Here is a 19,813-nt window from a genome sequence, read left to right as displayed (position 1 = left end):
AATTTTATAAGTTGGGGGCATTCCTAGATTAGCTGTGTTCATGAATTCCCAGCAGCTATGTCCTGGGGTACCATTATCCCAGTTTTTTTTGTTTTATTAGCCGAGTTTGTTGCTGAAAGATAGACCCTGGCTGCTGTCATTCAGGCCTTGGTAAGTGCCAGATTGAATGCACTTTATGTGGGACTCTCCTTGAAGATGGTTCAGAAACTTTGACAGGTGTAGGCTACTTGTTTGTTGATGGATGCAAGTTGATGGGGACATATTATACTTATTTAAAATATCTGCACGGGTTACCAGTTTGATTCTTGGAGAGGGTCCAGGTGGTGCTTTTTACTTTCACAAGCTTGAGGAGTTTGTGATCTGATGATCTCCAGGAGTATCTTCTTCCATTTTATCCCTCCTGAGTCTTAAGATCAACCCGTCAGCCCTGTTACAGTTTCTGACCTTTTTGGGTACTAGGTTATCAACTACTGTGAAAGAGTTTTTTTTCTGCTTTGTCCAAAGGGTGTCTCTTGAATAACAAGAGGCTTTTCAATTGTCAGCAAAGTCTAATGAATGATCTAGTGCAAGGGTTCCCAAAGTGTGTCTGGGCATTGTGAGCCTGGTAGGTTTGTGAACCACTGATCTAGTGGTCAGTTCTCTTCATGTTGTGCTACACTGTATGATATGGGTGATTTTTGCTGAATGTTGTGTTTCCACACATTGCACAATCCCCATAGCAGAAAAGCTGTTACATGTTGCAGGGTGCCATGAGTGATCCCAAAGAGTGTGTCTGCATTGTTTTTCCAGTATTGGTAGTAGCGCATCCATATTGGGGGTCTTGATAAGCCTTTTGTATCCTCATTGCTTGTAATATATTTATATGCTCCCCTGTGGATGACTTAGGGCCCAATCCCATCCAATTTTCTAACGCAGATGCAGCCCTGAGGTTATCTTGAGCAGACCACCATGACTGCTTCCCAACTGCAAGATGCAGTGCATGCCCTGTTGCCACGGCTGCATCAATGCTGGAAAGTTGGTTAAGATTAATCCCTTAGTGAGGTGACCTAAAGTTTTTTCAAGCCTTTCTTACCAGAGTAAAACACTTTCTTCAATTTATTGCTATTCTAAAACTTTAATAGTTTTCAATACATTTTCAGGTAATCTTGTACACCCTGTTGTGCCGGGGAAGGCGAGTAGATCCTGAGAGTGGATTCCTCCTTTATCTTAAAACTGGTAATATGTTTCTTGTGCCTGGGAATCGTATGGATAGGAGAGGTAATTTTTGTACTTGAAAAACAATTTGAATAAATACATAAGAAGTCTTTCAACAGTACATTCTTGAAGATGGCTAACATTAGATTTTAAAATTTCTATTCCTTAAAAAACAATGTTTTGTCTGCCATGAAAGCAACTCAAAATTAAACACGAGGTGAGGTTAGCAGGAAAAACCATTCCAGACTACTTTTCACTATAAGCTTATGGATCAAACAAAGAAACAGATATAACTTTGCACTGAAAAGAATAGGTCCCAAATGAATGTCTGTGGAGGAAAAAATTTCCACAGCCTGGGCACCACCATAAAAAAAATTCAGTCTCTGATACCCTCCCTAATCTTTGCAGTTAGGGGCACGTGGTACCAGGTTTTCCATTAAGCTATGTGACTGAAGTTTGAAATCCTGTGAAGCCGAGCTCTGTGTTCCTAGAAGTCTGGTGATGACATTTGATGTGCTTTGCAGTACTGGGGGTTATGATGGCATGAACAGTTTGCAGGGTCATCTTTTTTTAGGAGGGGGCACAACTGGTACACTGACTGAAGTTGGTTTAGGTTCTTTCTATCTATGGGCATGCTTGACCATTTGTACACAAGACTGGGTCTTGGCGCAGGCTTGTTTTGATTAAGATATAAGCAGGAAGAAACTCACCCATCACTACAGTGTATTGAATCACTTACTGTTAATAGCTTTGTCTTGGTTTGATTGAGTTTCAGTTTATTAGATTCTATCCAGCCCACTATTGACTCCAGGCACATGTCCAGGATGTTTACTGATGCACCTGAATTGGATGAAAGGAGAAATAGAATTGGGTGTTGTCAGCATACTTATGGCAGCCTGCCACAAATCCCTGGACAACGTCACTTAGTGGCTTTGTGGAGATAGAATAAAGTCTTGCAGCACCCATAGCCTAAATGTCATGAGTCAGCTCAAAAGTCTCCTGGTGGCTTGTTCTAGAATCTTCCTGCCAGGTAGGAGTGATGCATGGTGTCACATGTTCTGGGCAATCTACAAGGATATTATGTTCTAACATAAGAACAGCCCCACTGGATCAGGCCATAGGCCCATCTAGTCCAGCTTCCTGTATCTCACAGTGGCCTGCCAAATGCTCCAGGGAGCACACATGACAATAAGAGACCTGGTGCATTCCCTTGCATCTAGCATTCTAACATAGCCCATTTCTAAAATCAAGAAGTTGCACATACGCATAATGGCTTGTAACCCATGATTTCCTCCAGAAATTTGTCCAATCCCGTTTTAAAGACATCTAGGCAAGATGCCATCAGCACATCCTGTGGCAAGGAATTCCACAGACCAACCACACGCTGAGTAAATAAATATTTTCTTTTGTCCTAACTCTCCCAATGTTCAATTTTAGTGGATGTCCCCTGGTTCTAGTGTTGTGTGAGAGGGAAAAGTCCATCTCTCTATCCACTCTATTCTTCCAGTGCGTAACTTTGTTTGTCTTAGTCATGTTTCCCCCAGGCGCCTCTTTTCTAGGCTGAAGAGGCCCAAAGGCTGTAGCTTTTCCTCATAAGGAAAGTGCCCCAGCCCAGTAATCATTTTAGTCGCTGTCTTTTGCACCTTTTCCATTTTCACTATGTCCTTTGAGATGTGGCGACCAGATCTGGACATAATACTGCAGGTGTGGCCTTACTTTTGATTTGTACAATGGCATTATATTAGCCGTTTTGTTCTCAATACCTTGTGATTCGTACCTTGTGACTCATGATCCCCCAGGGCAAGCATTCCCAGCCTTTGTTTGGAATGCTACCCCCTTAAAGAGGGTAGTGATCCAACCAGGGACCCATATGTGCTGTTAGTATGGCGCTTCTGGGTTTCACTACCACCAGTAAAATCTACCGTTTAACTTGCATGCGTTTGGCCGTAGCAAAATCCGGAAGTGCCATATTAACAGCGTGTACGTGTCCCCAGTCGGGTCATTACTACTTAGAGGGTAGCATCCCAAACAAAGGTTGGGAATGCTTGCCCTGGGGGGTCATGACCCCCAGGTTGGGAAACACTGTTCTAGCCCATACAATTTCATTAGGGTCTCCGTTTCCCTATCAGTACTCCAGCATGAGTCACCAGTGTGTCCAAAGCAGTTTCTATCCCAAAACCCAGGTGGAAACCTGTTTGGAATGTGTGTGGGTGCCATTCAGGAGTGTCTTGAGTTCTACTGCCACCACCCATTCAATACTAGCATTTGTAAAATATTTTAGTATTGATTTATGACTACCTTCACTCCTTCAGTAAACTACTAAAGCAAGACTTTCTAATAAAGACACATAGTTTGTTTTAATAGGGAGACTCAAGGTAGCAATGTAGCTTCAACCAAGGGGCGGACTTGGGGGCACAATCCTAACCCCTTATGTCAGTGTTTTCCAGCACTGGCATAGCAGTGCCACAGGAACGTGTGCTGCATCCTGCAGTTGGATGTCGCTCACGGAGGCTACCTCAAAGTAACGGAATGTTTGTTCGCTTATCTCAGAGCTGCATTGCCCTTGTGTCAGTGCTGGAAAGCACTGACTTAAGGGGTTAGGATTGTGCCCTTAGTGTGTTGCTAATTCACCAGATAATTGTATTTTGTCATGTATAATTGATTTACAAGCAGCAAATGGGGCGTAAATTCTCTGTGACTTGTTCATGTACTAGAAAGAACTAAATAATTGTGTTTTATTGTGCCTTTTACTTTTTTAATTTTTAATTTTATTAAAAGCAAATTAAAAAATTAAAAAGTAAAGATATTGCAAGTTGGCAAGTGCAGAGATCTCGAACTACATTTCTTTGTTCTACAAAATCATACGAAATATTAGCTATAATCGTAAACTGTCTATTAATCATTAAAAAGTACGTTTTCAACACAAAAAGAAAAATGAGAAAAACATAAAAATGAAATCCCCTAGCTACTCATCAAAATCATACGTTATTTGACCCATTTTCCCCTCGGTGCACAGGAAGTCCATGAATGGTTTCCAATTGTCCATAAAAGTTTTTACTGACTTACCTTTAAGAAGAATTGTAAGTATCCATTTCTGCCAAATCCAACACCTTTAGCCACCATTCTTCTAGTGCAGGTATCTCTGGAACTCTCAAGTATTTGGCATACAAGATTGTTATATATAAAAACATAATTTCATTGTCTTTGTGAATCAGATCATCCAATATTCCTTTTTCTTTAGCTTGAAAGAATCTGAACTTGTTTGTTTCCCCTTTGCAGAACTAATCAAACTAAGAAATCAGTTGGCCTTCTATTTGCTTCACAGCACATATAAATCTGACATAACAGAGCATACGCAGCTTGCATCTTTACCTCCTTTGATAAGTGACAGTCAGGCTTGCAGCTATTGTTCTCAAAAGCGGAACTGTGCACTTTATAGCAGGTAAAATTTTTCCATTTTAAAGCTGAGAAGTTATAAATTGTTCTGTGCAAATTAATTCAATAGTTGATATCACAGATTAAGGTCCAATGTTATCAAGTTTTCATATGGATAAAATAGATTAGTCTATGAAGTGATTCATTCTTCTTCGTTGTCTCTGAGCATGTGCAGAAGCTGTGAAACTTCCAGAATGCTTTGAGTGTTCTGCTACTTTGCTTGAATGTGTGTTGGGGCGGGAAGGACACCTCGTGCTTGATTGCTTGTTTCAGACATGGATGATTCTATTAGCAACAGATTCTCAACAGATTCTCTCATATAAGAATGAAAGGAAGGAACTGAGTTGTAGAATCATATTTTTCGGGGGTGGAAAGATAATGCATTTGTTTGAGTTTTCTTAAAAGTTGTATAAAGTTAACATGGAGTTCAAATGATGATAACTTGAAGTTTCTTAATGACTGTAGCAGAAAAAAAAACCCTTTTCCATAGACAGTTTGCCACAGCAGTTATAATCACAAGTGGTTTTTCAGGATAACTCATATTGGTTTGTGTTTTAGGGCTGTAGAGCAGCAGAAAAATAGCTTAATTCCTCTGGATCTAGTTGCTGCTATTGAAAAAGAGACCCAACATTTGACACCCTTGCACTTGGAGTATTTCCACCTCTGGTTTCTGATGCTGACTTTGGAGTCACAAACCAAAGATGGGAAGAAGACATGTAAAAACATTTGGATGATTCCTGCCGCAGAAAGGTAAATCAGAGTGGCATTGACCATTATTTTGTAGGGCAACTTACAAACTATCTATTAGAATTGCTTCATGTTTTCCACTTTGCTACATCCACTTAGTAGCAAGGGACTAGAAAAATGTATGTGAATCACCTTGCAGTTTCACTAATGGTTAAAGCATAAAAGAGTTAGCAGCTATTACTACATGTTGTTCAAGGTTACATTTGTGTTTAATGTTGAGAAGTGGGTATATAAATAGTCTTAATGTTTGTAGGGAGAAACATGGTGACTGCATTGGAAATATGAGCAGGACAGAATGTGTGCAGGAGGTCTCTGATGGACAATATCTACACTGGTTCCAACGTAAGAATGGTTCTGTACCTATAACTGCCCTGATGATAGCAGACAGAGTTGTTGTGAGTGGTGAAGACAACACTTTACTTGGCTTGTCTTCTGGCTATGTTCAAGATGTCAATGGAACCAAAATATCCTGCTTACTGGACAGGTAATTTAATGCAAACATTAAAAATGAGCCATGCCTTACTGTCACTAATTATTTACTTGGCAGAATAACTATTCCTTTTCTGCTTGAAGAAAGTCTTTCGTTCATATGTGATTGAGATTCTAAGTTTTCTTTCTGCCACCAGTCTCTTCCACTTGTGTATATAACACTTTACATAGTAGCATAAGCAGAAAAGGGGTTCTGACCCCCAAAGAACTTTGGGCCTAAATTTAGAAATTTGGGGAAGGGGAAGAGGAGGTACCATAGGTGGAAGACAGGCAGGTAATAAAACAGAGAGAGAAGCAAGGGTTGCAAAGAGCAAATACTGTTTTTATTGCAAATAAATATTCTAGCTTTTGATGCAATGCATTAATGCAGCGGTTCCCAAATGCCTTACCTTGGTGACCCATCTCGTCAGCCATTGTTGCTTGCAGCTGCCAGTGCATGACCCATGATTCTCAACTTGTGATTCTTAAACTTGTGTGTTGTGACCCACCAGTGGGTCATGACCCAATTTTTGGACTGGGAAACTGCAAGGTGGTCTGGCAGGACTCAGTGCAGCATGGCCAATGATGTGGCCACACACTGGCACAACCCAGAAGCAACTTCCAGGTTGTGCATCAAATTACTCAGTCGCTTTGTGGTAGTGGCACACCCACAACCCACCAGAAATCAGGTCTCAGCCTACTGTTGGGTCGTGACCCATGTTTTGGGAAATATTGCATTAATACATGGGATGCACATGCTCTTTTGCATACTCATTATCACTTGCTCCTTTGCATGTGATGACATTGGCAGATTTCATTGCTTTTTTTGCTCTTGCCTACCCTATTGAAGATTGAATTTGAAATGGTGGTGTGTGGTTTTTAAATAACTCAACTGTTCTTCATAGTCTTTCATTGTGATGGAGAAGGGCTCTTGCACACCTGTTCAGCTTTTATACAAATACTTTTTTCTGTGTGTATAAAATATATTGATGCATATGTCAAGCATGTATGTACATGCTTGTGCCACTCCCTGCTGCAAGTGTATGTAAGTGAGAAACGCACATTGCTGTTACATGATAGATAAAGCAACCACTGAGCTTTGTAGACTTCAGTTTATGTTTTCTATGTGAGCACTGGGGTCTTGGAGCTGTTTAGGACTGTGGAATCTTATTAACTTGTCTCTATATAATGTATTCCAGGAACTTGTCACATCTTTCCAAGGACACTGTATTTAGGTTAGATCATGATGAAGGCGCTTTCAGTTTAGATGCCCCCTTAGGAAACCTTTCTAAATTGATGGAAAATTCCCCTGCCAGGTTTGTTATGTTAATTTCATTTTCATGCTTAGTATTATAACTAGGGGTGTGTTCTCCATTTTGACTTTATTCTTTTTTCTACTCTTTCTCCTTTAGTGAAAAACTTCGTAATTTAATAATAGAATTTCGCAAACCACAGTTCGTCCAACATTTGAGCTCTGTTCTTCCCCCAGAAGCAAAGGATATTGTTGCAAACATTCTAAAAGGTACTGTAGATATATGATTAAAAAAAAATTCTGGTGTACTTTTAAGTAGAAGTCTGATCCTATTTAGAAAATTGTATTTCACTTTTTAAAGCAGCTCACATCAATAAATGTGTTCTTGATTAAAGATTCAGTTGCAAAATCTTGTGACTGAGCCTTCCACTCACCCACACACTTGCCTGTGCACATGCAGAATCAGATTCCATACATTTTACAATAGAAGACCCACTGAAAAAGAAAATCTTTTTGCCTTAGTTTTTCTCAAACTGAATTTTCTGGAGTCCAATTTTCTGGACACACATACTAGCATATTCCATAGGATCAGGAATTGTAAGATCATAATGCCTAATTCTCACAACAACCTTGTGAAGCATATTATAGTAGGATTTGTGTTTTACACATGGATTGCTGAGGGTGACATTCAAACCATACTTGAAGTCAGATCTGAGCATTCCTCTTGGTTTACACAGGTGTTTCAGCTTTTCAGAAGAATTAGTAGGTGCTCATTCTCTTGATTGGGAAACTCTGAGCACTCACAACCAGGAATATTAAAGTGATGCCTTACCTTGTTGCATTTTCCTAGTGTCTTCTTCAGGCTGCAGTCCTTTGCATGCTTGCTTGAGACTTACTGAGTAAACATGCGTATACTAGCTGCATAACAGAGCCAAATCTAATTGAAAATTTATTTTTAAAATGTTTTGATATGGTGAAATAGACAGTTTTTCCTAATGTTTAAGATAAAGAACTTACAATTTCAGTTGCATGCAGGGTTAATGGAAATTCTTTACTTTTTGAATCACAGGCCTGAATAAACCTCAAAAACAAGCGATGAAACAAGTTCTGCTTTCAAAGGATTACACTCTCATTGTTGGGATGCCTGGAACAGGAAAGACCACTACAGTATGTGCTTTGGTAAGGTCATATATAATGGTTGGAGCTGTTCATTAATGTTTTTATTTCCTCTTAAGGAGGAAAGTGCAGAACGCGGTGTTATGTGTTTTTATTCCAAGGGCAGATTTTTATAAATTACAATTGCTTTAAAAGTGTACTAAGTGTTATAGGTGGTGTAGTATCACCAGATGCAGCCAAAGAATGTACCACCCCCTGTGCCACCTTTCAGGCAAACTTGCCTAAGCCTGTCAAAGGCAAGTTACTTGAAGGCTTTACTAGTATTGTCATTGAAAATATGATGGATAAAATGACTTTCCTGTGGAGGTCTTACAGGGTCCCCCTCTCCCTGCTTTCAGAAAAGTTTTAAAAATTGTCTTCTTGACAGTGGTCCCTGTGCAGGGATTGGTGTCTGTATAAAGCAGGGGTGTCCAAACATTTTAGCAGGAGGGCCACATCATCTCTCTGACACTGTGTCAGGGGCCGGGGAAAAAAGAGTTAATTTACATTTCAGATTTGAATAAATTTACATAAATGAATACATTAGAGATGGAATTTATATGAATGAATGATGGTCTTGCAATAGCTCATGGCCTGTAAAAGGCCTTTCGCAAAGCAAGGCCAGCCTTTCCTTTGCTGCCACTGCTGCATCACAGACGTGAAACAGAAAGCAGTGGAGGGAGCCCTTGTCCCACAGCTCACACGAGAGGTTGAACTGTTGGCTGTCATGCTAAGAGCAGTTGTGTTGGGCCACCGTGGGCTCCAGCAAGTCTCCGGAGGGCCATAGCTCATTGGGGACTGGGGACTCTTAGTGGGCCACATTGAGAGTCCTCGAGGGCCGCAAGTGGCCCCAGGGCCGGGGTTTGGGCACCCCTGGTATAAAGATTCAAAACCAGCGGTATCCATACCCTTGAGGGTATAGGAAGCAAATGATGGGATTATGGGACTCAGTCTCTGAACAATTAAAATAATTATTGTAAAATCGCATTAACTATCACCTTTGTCAGTACAGATTAAGGTATTCTGTTCCTAGCTGTCCATGTGTAAAGTAAAACCAAGCTATTGACAGCTTTTGAAATCATACTGGTACTTAATAGGACTGTGGTGGTGATGATTTTGACAGTCTGGCAAAGGTGGTATGGGGACATATTGGGCAATCCATTGGGGATCTGTAATCATAAAAAAGCTAAGAATCCTTGGTATATGGAGCATAATTTGTAACTTTCTAGAGTTTTAACCTCAGGGCTTAAGGTGCACATCTCCAGAACCTAACATGCTTGAGGAAGCATGGACTGCACTCAGCTGGAAGTGGCATGAACCTCCCTCTGTAGTTGTTCTTTGACTGCTACATCAGTATTATTTATTTTGACTGTCTCCTGCTTTAAGTACATACAATGTTAAAAAGCAAGGTACATGAAAATGAAATAATTTAAGATCACTGTTTGGATTTAATATGGACATTTATGGCAAGTCTCTCTGGAATATGTTTCTTGAAGATAATTTGAAAACCACAGATCTACACTCAGGATTTCCACCAGTGTGTATATACTGATAGCTAAATGCCATTATGTATGTATGCATGCATCCACTATCTACTTCTGGGAATTTTCTCCTACTTGATTTGACAATTTGGTTTCTGGAAAAAGTGTCATGTTAAGAAAAAGGCTAATAATTTTCCTTTCCCTTTCTTGTCATCCTCTGTGTCCATTTTAGGTCCGTATTCTTTATGCTTGTGGCTTCAGTGTTCTCTTAACCAGCTTCACTCACACTGCAGTTGACAACATTCTTCTGAAGCTTGCAAAATTCAAAGTAGGTTTTTTGCGACTAGGTAGAGCTCAGAAGGTTCATCCAGATATACAGAAGTTTACAGAAGAAGAAATATGCAGATCCAAAAGTATTAAAACTGTCGCTCAGTTGGAGGAGCTGTATAATAGTCAAGTAAGGAAAATGGCTTTTAAAGTGCTGCAAAACGAGTTTCAGAAAGGTCTGCCTGGAGAACAGTCGCTAGCAAAACACTAGTTTTATGCGAAAGGAAAATTTTAAAAAAGTATTCAACTTATTAAAAAGTGCAGCTGCTTTGGATTTGGTATATATTTTCAATATATGTAGTTGTAGATGATGCTATACTAGAGTTCATGAACTGGGAAACCATTATCTCTGGATGGTGCCAGCTTCATTTTAGAGTTTGGTTGCTTTTGATGGAATCAGTTTGTGAGGCAAAATGTACTTCTGGCAAACAGCTCATGGTCAGAAACTGGAGTGGCTCCTAAGATAACAGAAGTTAACCATCCCTGAGATAGACCTGTAATGTGAGGGGGGGGGGGGGATTAGATAACAGCTTTCACCACAAATATGTTAAAGATACAAGGTCCTCTCATTTACAGCCTCCCTAGTCCTAAGTGTTAGGTGCTACTAATAAAGGAAGAATGAATGCATGGGCACTGAGCAAGGTCTTACCATTCAGAACTCCCATTGACTTTTGTAAAGGCCTTCTCCACTCCAAATTGTCAGAGTAGGTAGCCATAATATTGAGAACTAAGTTTAATAGTAGTTACATGATCGACACACTTGCATTATTTTGATTTATAGTGCCAAACTGAAAATGTTGTATGCTGTGATACTGAAGTAAATTACAAAATAATATATTGAAATCCTGGTTTCTTTTTTCAGCCAGTTGTTGCAACAACGTGTATGGGAATAAATCATCCAATTTTTACTCATAAAAAGTTTGATTTCTGCATAGTGGATGAAGCTTCTCAAATTAGCCAGCCCATCTGCCTGGGCCCACTCTTCTATTCACTTCGGTTTGTATTGGTAGGAGACCATCAGCAACTACCTCCACTTGTCCAAAATACTGAAGCAAGGTAAGAAGGCATGTTGCAGATGGAGATTAATGTATCCTACTTATTAACAATGTGTTTTCAAACCTTTGATTTCTTTTGTAACAGAGATCTTGGCATGAGTGAAAGCCTATTCAAAAGGCTGGAAAAAAACAAGGATGCTGTTGTGCAGCTCACTGTACAGTACCGAATGAACAGGTATCTAAAACTATCACTTTGTTTCATCAGTACATATTATAAGTGCTTGAAACTGACCCTAGTTTGCTTTTTAAAACCATTTAGCAAAATTATGTCACTAAGTAACAAGCTGGTGTATGATGGCAAACTGGAATGTGGCTCCGAGAGAGTGTCCAGCGCTGTTGTTAATTTGCCAAATTTAGAAGAATTGAAATTGAAGCATGAATATCCTTTGGAAGCATGGCTAAAGGAAACACTTGATCCAAACAACGCTGTTTGTTTTCTTAACACAGAAAAGGTAGGTGTCACTTCTTCAGTTTCAGTACCTTTATTGGCATAGCGTTACAATACATACACACTTACATATACAAGAAAAAAAACAAACAAACAAAACTTGAAAGAGCTGACTAGAGAACCATAGCATACCAAACTAAAATTGACAATTATAAAACACGGACTTCAGGGAGTAGGGACACGCTTCAAGTTGGACGCCACTATTTGTGAAATAAATGTAGCTATCTGGAAAATGGTGTTAGGGTCAGTGGAGGCTAATAAAGATTGCAATATAACAGAGACCTCAAAAGAGGAGTTAAGATAGGATTGGAGAACTAAGCATTTTCCCCTAGCCACACTATGGAGCGGGCAATGAAAAAGGAGGTGATCTAACGTTTCTGCAACTCGCAGGGGGCAAGGACAGATTCTTTTCTGAAGAGGAATACCTTGAAATCTACCCCAAAGAACAGCGGATGGAATAGAGTTGCAACGGGCCATAGAAAAAGCCCTTCTAATTTTTGGGCATTCCAAAATGTAAAAATAATTGGGAATTTCCCCCACTTTGACCGGTAGGTGATAATGTGCTGGTGAACAGGTTTTATTAACAGCAAGTAGGATATTAGAAGTATAGGTATCCAAAAGTCTCCCTTTGATGAGCCTAAATGCCTCATCTTGGGACAAATGGCCAAGGAGGTCAGGCTGAACTCCCAGTTGCTTTATTTTTGTGCTCCAAGGTTTATCTGAGAAATATGGGTCATCAAGGAGGTGATATAGGAGAGTGTTAGGATCAGTATTATAGAGAATTTTTAGCCAAAATTTGGTTGTTCTAATCCATGCCAGTGTTTCGAGATGAATTTGGCCTGATTCAATACAGAGCACCTCATAGGACACACACCGGGGCAGGCCTAGTATACTTCTTAAAAAGGCTGATTGAATCTGCTCCAGTGAGTTATTAAATGCCTTAATCCAAATCAGCACCCCGTATAAAACTTGGGCAGAGCACTTCGCATTAAAAGCCTTTAGCGCCGCCGGAATGTACAAACCTCCTTTACTATGAAAGAAACTAATGATGGCTTGCGAAGAGGCTTTAGCAATAGAACGAGCCATATAGCAATGGCGCGTCCATGCTAAATTATGCGAGAATAAAATGCCCAAATATTTAAATGTTTTAACCTGTTCTATAATTTGACCATTGAATCTCCACTCACTTGGTCTCCAGGAGGTAGGTGTCACTTGCTTTGCTTCTCTCTTGAAAGCAGTTCAAAATAAACACAGAAATAAAGGTTACAGTACAGTTCTGTATTCATTAGGAAATTAATGCCTGAAATGCTTTGGAACTATCATTCCAACATGGTTACTTTTTGTTATCAGAATAGTTTTTGCCTGCTGTGGTATAAGCACAATATTTACATGCAGTTGTTGATTAGTCATATATTTTTCTTGAAAGATTTATATCCTGCCTTTTTCTCAGACATGGCTAGCATATTTGAAAAATGCAATAAAGCAGTGCAACTGGAACAGCAGCAACATCCCACAGGTATATGGGGGTAACATGCCCCCATTAAATGTAACTTCACTTTGTACTAGCTGTACAGTATATCTTTTTTCTAAACTGGCAAACAGAATGTGCATTGGTGTATATTTAAAAGTATGATATTTGTCTTTGGTTATAGGTTCCAGCACCAGAACATACAGAGAAAGGTGGTGTAAGTAACATGACAGAAGCCAGACTAGTACTCTTCCTGACATCCATGTTTCTCAAGGTATCTGTCTTATATCTATTGTCTGAAGTTGAACAAAAATGCCTTGAGTACTGAGATCCCTTACCATTTAACATCGACTATGTATTTACTCTTCAAACACTTGTCAGGTGCTTTTCTGAGCTAATTGCCCAGGATAGGGCATTCCAAAAATTAAAATGATTCTTCTCTTTTTTTATCTCTTCATTCCCATGTCCACCCCCCAAATGGGAACATTTTAAGCAGAAACTTGAAAATAAAATTATGGGCACCATTACAGCTCAAAATTCTGTTTACAAAAGTACTATCTCTTCCATGCTGTTAGCATCTCCCTCCATGAGGGGTGCAACATTGTTGAAAATGGGATACCTTTGTCTTAATATCATTACTGTACAGCACCTAGCTGTTGAAATGATCTATAAATACAGGCGTGCCCCTGTATCTAGGGAAACTATTCCACAGACCCCGCCAGTGGAAACGATGGATATGGGGATTGCATGTTTAAGTGGTGTCCCCCATGCTCCCCCCATACATTAACAACATTTAAAAGCTTACCAGGAAGACATGTATCTTGCTTAAACAGGTCACTGTAAGCGATTAAGCTTAGTGTGATGTGAACAGGCAGCCAACAGCCTGTATACTTAAACTACCTCTAGTGCTAAACAGGAAGCGGTAAGCTTTCACTTCCTGTTTAGTGTTAGAGCTAGTTTAATCAAGCATTCAGGTCTGCTGGTGACCTGATCACATCGCGCTGTAAGCTTAAACACTTAAAGTGGTCTGTTAAAACAAGATGTACATGTTGCCCTGGTTAACCTTTAAACAATGTTAATACATGTGGGGGGGGGGGCTCCGCATCCATGGATAATTGAAACCGCAGGTACAGAATCTGTAGATATGAGGGCCCACCTGTAAGCAACATTATCATCTCTTGTCTTTATGTGCACCTCACACTCTAGGGGTCTGTTTTACTAACTGCAAGTTCATCTTTGTACATTTATTAGTTTTGACTTATTGTTTATACTTAAATATATTGTGTTTATGGCACACCATTTTTCTAGACAGAGTACATCTTAAAATGACTTGTTTGCTGGATTACATAAGTTATTATCTTGTGATCTGTTTTTTAGGCTGGTTGTAAGTCATCTGATATTGGCATCATATCACCATACAGACGTCAATTGAAGATAATTAATGACTTGATGGCAAGTTCATACTTCCATAAAGTAGAAGTAAATACTGTGGACAAATATCAAGGAAGAGATAAAAGTATCATCATAGTATCTTTTGTAAGAAATAATAATGAAGGAAATGTGAGTAGACCTTATTTTGGAATCTTTGAGCAATTCATAGTCTTTAAATTTCAGTTTATTGCTCATCTGAAAACATATGTCTAAGGGCCCAATCCTATCCAATTTTCCAGTGCCGGTGCTGCTGTGTCAATGGGGCATGCACTGCATCTAGTGGTGGGGCAGAAGTCACAGAGGCCTCCTGAAGATATGGGAACTTCTGTTCCCTTACATCAGTGATTTTCAGTTTTTTGACAATTGACAAGGCACATTGTGCTGTCAATGGGGGCTCACATCCCCCAATGGTCCTATTGATAAATGACCCTCTCCCAAATTCCCATGGCACACCTGGGGACCATTTGCGGCACACCAGTGTGCCACGGCACAGTGGTTGAAAATGGCTGCCTTACATTGTGACTGTATTGCGGCTGCACCGGTGCTGGAAAATTGGATAGGATTGGGCCCTAAGACATGCTACTTATTAAGCAAGTAATAATTGTACAATTGTTATAATTGTACAGAATAAACTTATGTTAAAATAAAGAGAAGGGTAAAAAAATTCAATTTTTAAAAAACATTAATCAGTTGATAAATCATTCAAATTTACATTTGGATAATAACAATATAGGCAAGAACATATTCTTGCTTCAGAAAATGTACACATGTTGTTGCAGCAACATCTAAGTCCCTCCAGTGTGGGAGGAGGGATAATACCTTTTATGATAGTATGTGCCACCTGCAGATTTTGTAAATACAGTCAGTTCTTGTTATCTGCTAGGGTTATGTTCCTGGAAAACCTAGTAGATACTGAATTAGCAGATACTGAATAATTGAGACTATGGGGAAAAATGGGATTAGGATCCAGGGGATCCTCTTCAAAATACACTCTATGAAGCTGAATTTTAACTTGTAGACCAGCCATTTTCAACCACTGTGCCGTGGCACACTGGTGTGTCACAAGTGGTCCACAGGTGTGCCACAGGAATTTGGGGGAAGGTCGTTTATTAATAGGGCCAATGGGGATGTGAAGCCCCCACTGGCAGCATGGTATGCCTTGGCAATTATCAAAAACCTGATGGTGTGCCTTGACAATTTTAGTGCCTTGTCAGTGTGCCATGAGATGAAAAAGGTTGCAAATTGCTCTTGTAGACTATGGAACTGGGTGATGGCGAGGGCTTATCAACATCTCCTGCTTCCTCCTCCCTGCTGGATATCCCTCGATGCATTGAAGGTTGCTGGCCTCATGAAGAAGGCCTCAGAGTTCAGCAGTGGGGAAGGATTTGCTGTAACTGTCTCTTGACACTTGCCTTGGGCTTGCCCCAGCTCCAGAGCAGCACTCAGGCAGCCTTCCAGAGACCTTGCCTTGTCGGGCTCTAATCATCACCAGGGTTGTGAAAGTTCATCTGGAATTCCTGAGATGTTGCCCAAGTTGGTGGGGCAAGTCTGGAAGCTGACACTGTGTCCTATTTTCCCTGGTCCAATACCCCCCTCTCCCATTATCCATATACTGTATAGGTGTCTCTTCCTCTTCCCTGCATGGTGCCAGCACTACTTTCTGCTTGTGAGGAGGCCGCTGTCACTTCTCGTCCTTCCGCTTCCTTTCTTGCCCCTGCCTGCTTGTAGCTGTGCCAAGCCCCCCCCCCCCGTGAGTGCACTGCCACAGTATTAGTGGATAACAGATAACAGAGTCACAGATAACAAGAGTAGATGACAATTCAACCCCTTGCAGATAAGTGAATTTGCAGATAGCAAATTTGCATATAAAGAGAACTGACTGTACTTTAAAAAAAATCAGGTACCTCATCAGGCAGTTATTTTTTGAAAAAAATGAATCTAACCAAGTGACCATATAAATTTAAATTGTACCCCTAGTAAATGCATAATTCCATTACTATCCACCTTTGCATTGGTGGTATGAACAGCAAATAGCTGCACAATTGGTTTCATTAACCCAGTTTGGATTTTTATTCTTTGGACAAGGTATCCAGTGTTGGGTGGCAAACTGCTTTTGAAATGGAGTGTAGTTTTATTTTTTTCAAAGGAAATCTAGTCCAGATCCCAGTGAGAACACACACAACCTCTGAGAGTACCTAGAGTAGCTCTTTAGATCCTAGCTTTTCTTGTTTTCTTATGCTTTTACAGATAACAGAAGGTCAGAAATACATTACTATTCCTTTTGTTGATGGATTATGATATGAAAAGACACTGCTTCTTTCTCTTGAAGGTATATAGCAGGGATGGTCAAATTTGCTTAATGTAAGAGCCACATACATTAAACTTCAGATGTTTGAGAGCGGCAGTATTTAAGAAGCATTTAAATTCTTAAATAGATTTACTCACCATGAACATTAAACTTGCATTTTAATCCAGTAGACTCTCAGGTTATACCTGATAAATAATTATAAAGCTTGATTTTTTTTTATTTGGCCATTGTTTGGCTGTCCCTGGTCTATAGTATCTGACTATATTTACTAAAATATAAGACCCGACAACCTGAAGATCAGATCACATCTTTGTTCTTCCTTCTGACAGCTTGGAGAACTTTTGAAGGATTGGAGACGTCTTAATGTTGCCATTACAAGAGCTAAACACAAATTAATCATGCTGGGTTGTGTGCCATCTCTATGTCATTATCCTCCTTTAAAGAAGTTACTTGACCATTTGAAGACTGAAGCAATGATATCCTTTTGTGTACATCTTTTACTTGTATGCAATTTCTATGGATAAACATGTTATATTTGAGTATTAAGAGTATTCTACAATAAAGATAAAAAATAAATGGAAAGTGTAAGTGTACTGCTAAAATTATCCAGGCTTATTCAAATAGGGACAGACTTGGAGCACAATCAACAGATGCCTAAAAAGTATAAACCTGGTTTAAATGTAACAAAACGGGGGGAAAATTAGCATACAAGGGAAGCCAAACCAGACTCAGCACTTCACCCCTCTCACTGCACATCTGTAACAGCCCTGTATAATATTTTAACCATGTAGTTCTTAATTCCCTCCCATCTATATGTATCACTGGTAGAAACTGCATAATGAATGTAGCCATTTTTTTTGTTGCAGCCATGCACTAACTTAGCAGTATGTGGGTAAATTATGGGGGGGGGGGAAATCCCCTAAGATGCTTGTTTTCTCAGAGTAAATACTTCTAATTATTTGCACCCTTGATAGTTTTGTTCTGTTTGGATCACTTACTATGATGACATATCGTAGGGTTGTATTCTAATAACTACTTGCTGAAGAAACTGCAAACAGAAATGCTCAGCCCAGTTTGGGGGAATTCTTCTGTGCTCCATTCCACCTCATTTCCCATGTTTCCCTGCCTCTCAAGAGTAGCTTTCAGGGGCCTGGTATGGAAAGCGGGGTAGGGAAGTTCACTTGTGCAAACTTCTTTGAAAATATGGTGGTTAGGATAGAACTGATTATATTGGTTTTCAAAATGATGGATATTTAAGTAAAGACAGTCTGGAGGACTATATTTGATTATGGGCACTTGAGTTGGTTGCTTACATTCAGGAGGATAATTAATGTGCAGAACAACAGGAGCATAATTCTGGCATTGTCTTCCTTGCATTTTCCCCCCTTAGGATAGTAAGAATTAGTGCTGAACTTTGCAGGGGTATTGGATTGAGATTTAATACCAAACTACATCTAGAGAACTCTTATGTACTGATACATGCACTGTGAATGTAGATTATAGCAGTAAACCAGTAGCATTTTGATAGTGTGAATTTGTTCTAAAATTTCATTTATACACAATCCTAGGCTATTTGGAAATAATCCCCATTAGGTTCACTGGGATTTACTCCAAGTAAGTGTGTGCAGAGGATTGCAGCCTTAGTGTGCCACGTGAGGTAGAGAACAACTTGCATCCCAATGCCAACTAAATCCCACCTACCACAGATGCAGCCAGGCCCCTGAAGTGTGTGCTGCATCCTGCAGGGGAGGGAGGCTGTCCCAAAGGTCTCCCTTTGGAATATTTGTTCCCTTGAATTTTGCTGGTGTAAATCCAAATGGACCCAGAAAGGTAAATCAAGGCTGGGAAGGAGAATAGGATATTGGTACTATCACTACTGCCAGCCTTGATCCATTCCCAGACTCTTCCAGCCTTTGTCTCCTCCCAGTCTGTGCCCCACCCTGTTCCACCCACCCACCCCCATGCTGACTTACCAGTGCTTGGGTTCCTTGGCGGGAGGCTGGTGCATGGCCAGTTGCCCCTTGTGGTGGTGGCTCAATTGTTCCAAATAGCATGTGGCTTTTTGCAACAGCCATAAAGCACACTATGCTACCAGGACATGAGTTCTGGTGGTGTAACGGCCCAATAGGTTTGAGTCCTTAAAGTAGCAACTCTTAAAACATTGGAAACTTAAAAACCAGGGTGTGAGAAGAGATTGTCGCCTATCCCCACTAAGCTGTAGTGATCCCTGTACTTTGAGTTGTACTTTGAGCTGTAGTGATCATGGGGGTGGGTGGGTAGAATATGAATATGTTGTGGGATACCAGACTTGATATCCAAGCCCAACAGTAAGATCTTTATGAATTATTATAAAGTGTATTTTCCTAAATGTCCCTTACATTTTCAATATTCCAGTAGGGGCCTATGAAAGTGTATTTCAGTGTAACCTCCTATGACAAGGACATCAAGGGTGAAATCTTCATTCCTGTGCTGCTGAAACTCGAATAACATTGGAAGGAAACTATTATCTAATGGATTTAATTTTCAATCTACAGACAATTTCAGACCATCTTTGGTTGACTTCAGTGGCTCTGCATACCTCTTACAAAGGTGGACAGCTTAAAATCAGGATTTTGATAACTGCCATTTTGGCATCAAAAGTCTATAAAGTTTTAAAGAGCTGCTCTTGTTTCTTTCTGGTAAATCAGTATTTGTAGACAATTAGCTAAAGTTATACCCCTTTAAGTTCTAATTGCTATCAGTGGGGGGACTTCAGCATGTGTTTAATTCTCTCATTGATATTAGTGAGGCTTTAAGGTGTTTCACTTTAGGCTGGATCATGCCCTCTTTTATATAAAATTTTCTTGGGAAGGGGATTACAATTTGAGGTTTCTACTGACTGTCTTTTATATGTCCTTATTGAGTTGTATCCTAAATTTAGTTAGTCATGATTTGGTCCTACTGAAATCAGTAGGTCTGAGTCATGACTGACAAAACATAGAATACAACCCAACAAATTCAGGACATGGTGCTGTTGTCATTTTGCTTAAACATGATATATAAAT

General features: G+C 39.9%; 1 protein-coding gene across 1 annotated transcript in view; it reads left to right on the top strand.

Annotated features, from left to right (window-relative positions):
• DNA2 (DNA replication helicase/nuclease 2) overlaps positions 1-19,204 on the top strand; it is a 34,444-nt gene extending 15,240 nt beyond the window's left edge. Inside the window, exons 7-21 of the mRNA XM_066621399.1 lie at positions 1,140-1,257; positions 4,474-4,636; positions 5,188-5,379; positions 5,630-5,860; positions 7,044-7,160; positions 7,257-7,366; positions 8,166-8,275; positions 9,965-10,189; positions 10,922-11,115; positions 11,200-11,289; positions 11,374-11,566; positions 13,215-13,304; positions 14,408-14,590; positions 17,099-17,245; positions 19,148-19,204. Coding sequence (XP_066477496.1) covers positions 1,140-1,257; positions 4,474-4,636; positions 5,188-5,379; positions 5,630-5,860; positions 7,044-7,160; positions 7,257-7,366; positions 8,166-8,275; positions 9,965-10,189; positions 10,922-11,115; positions 11,200-11,289; positions 11,374-11,566; positions 13,215-13,304; positions 14,408-14,590; positions 17,099-17,245; positions 19,148-19,204 — 2,220 coding nt within the window. The remainder of the gene's footprint in view (positions 1-1,139; positions 1,258-4,473; positions 4,637-5,187; positions 5,380-5,629; positions 5,861-7,043; positions 7,161-7,256; positions 7,367-8,165; positions 8,276-9,964; positions 10,190-10,921; positions 11,116-11,199; positions 11,290-11,373; positions 11,567-13,214; positions 13,305-14,407; positions 14,591-17,098; positions 17,246-19,147) is intronic.
• The last annotated feature ends 609 nt before the right edge of the window (positions 19,205-19,813 follow it).

This window comes from Tiliqua scincoides, chromosome 3, assembly GCF_035046505.1.
Source record: "Tiliqua scincoides isolate rTilSci1 chromosome 3, rTilSci1.hap2, whole genome shotgun sequence".
NCBI classification, from domain to species: Eukaryota; Metazoa; Chordata; class Lepidosauria; order Squamata; family Scincidae; genus Tiliqua; species Tiliqua scincoides.
Note: the sequence above shows the minus strand (reverse complement) of the source record. Positions and strands in the feature narration are given on the sequence as shown.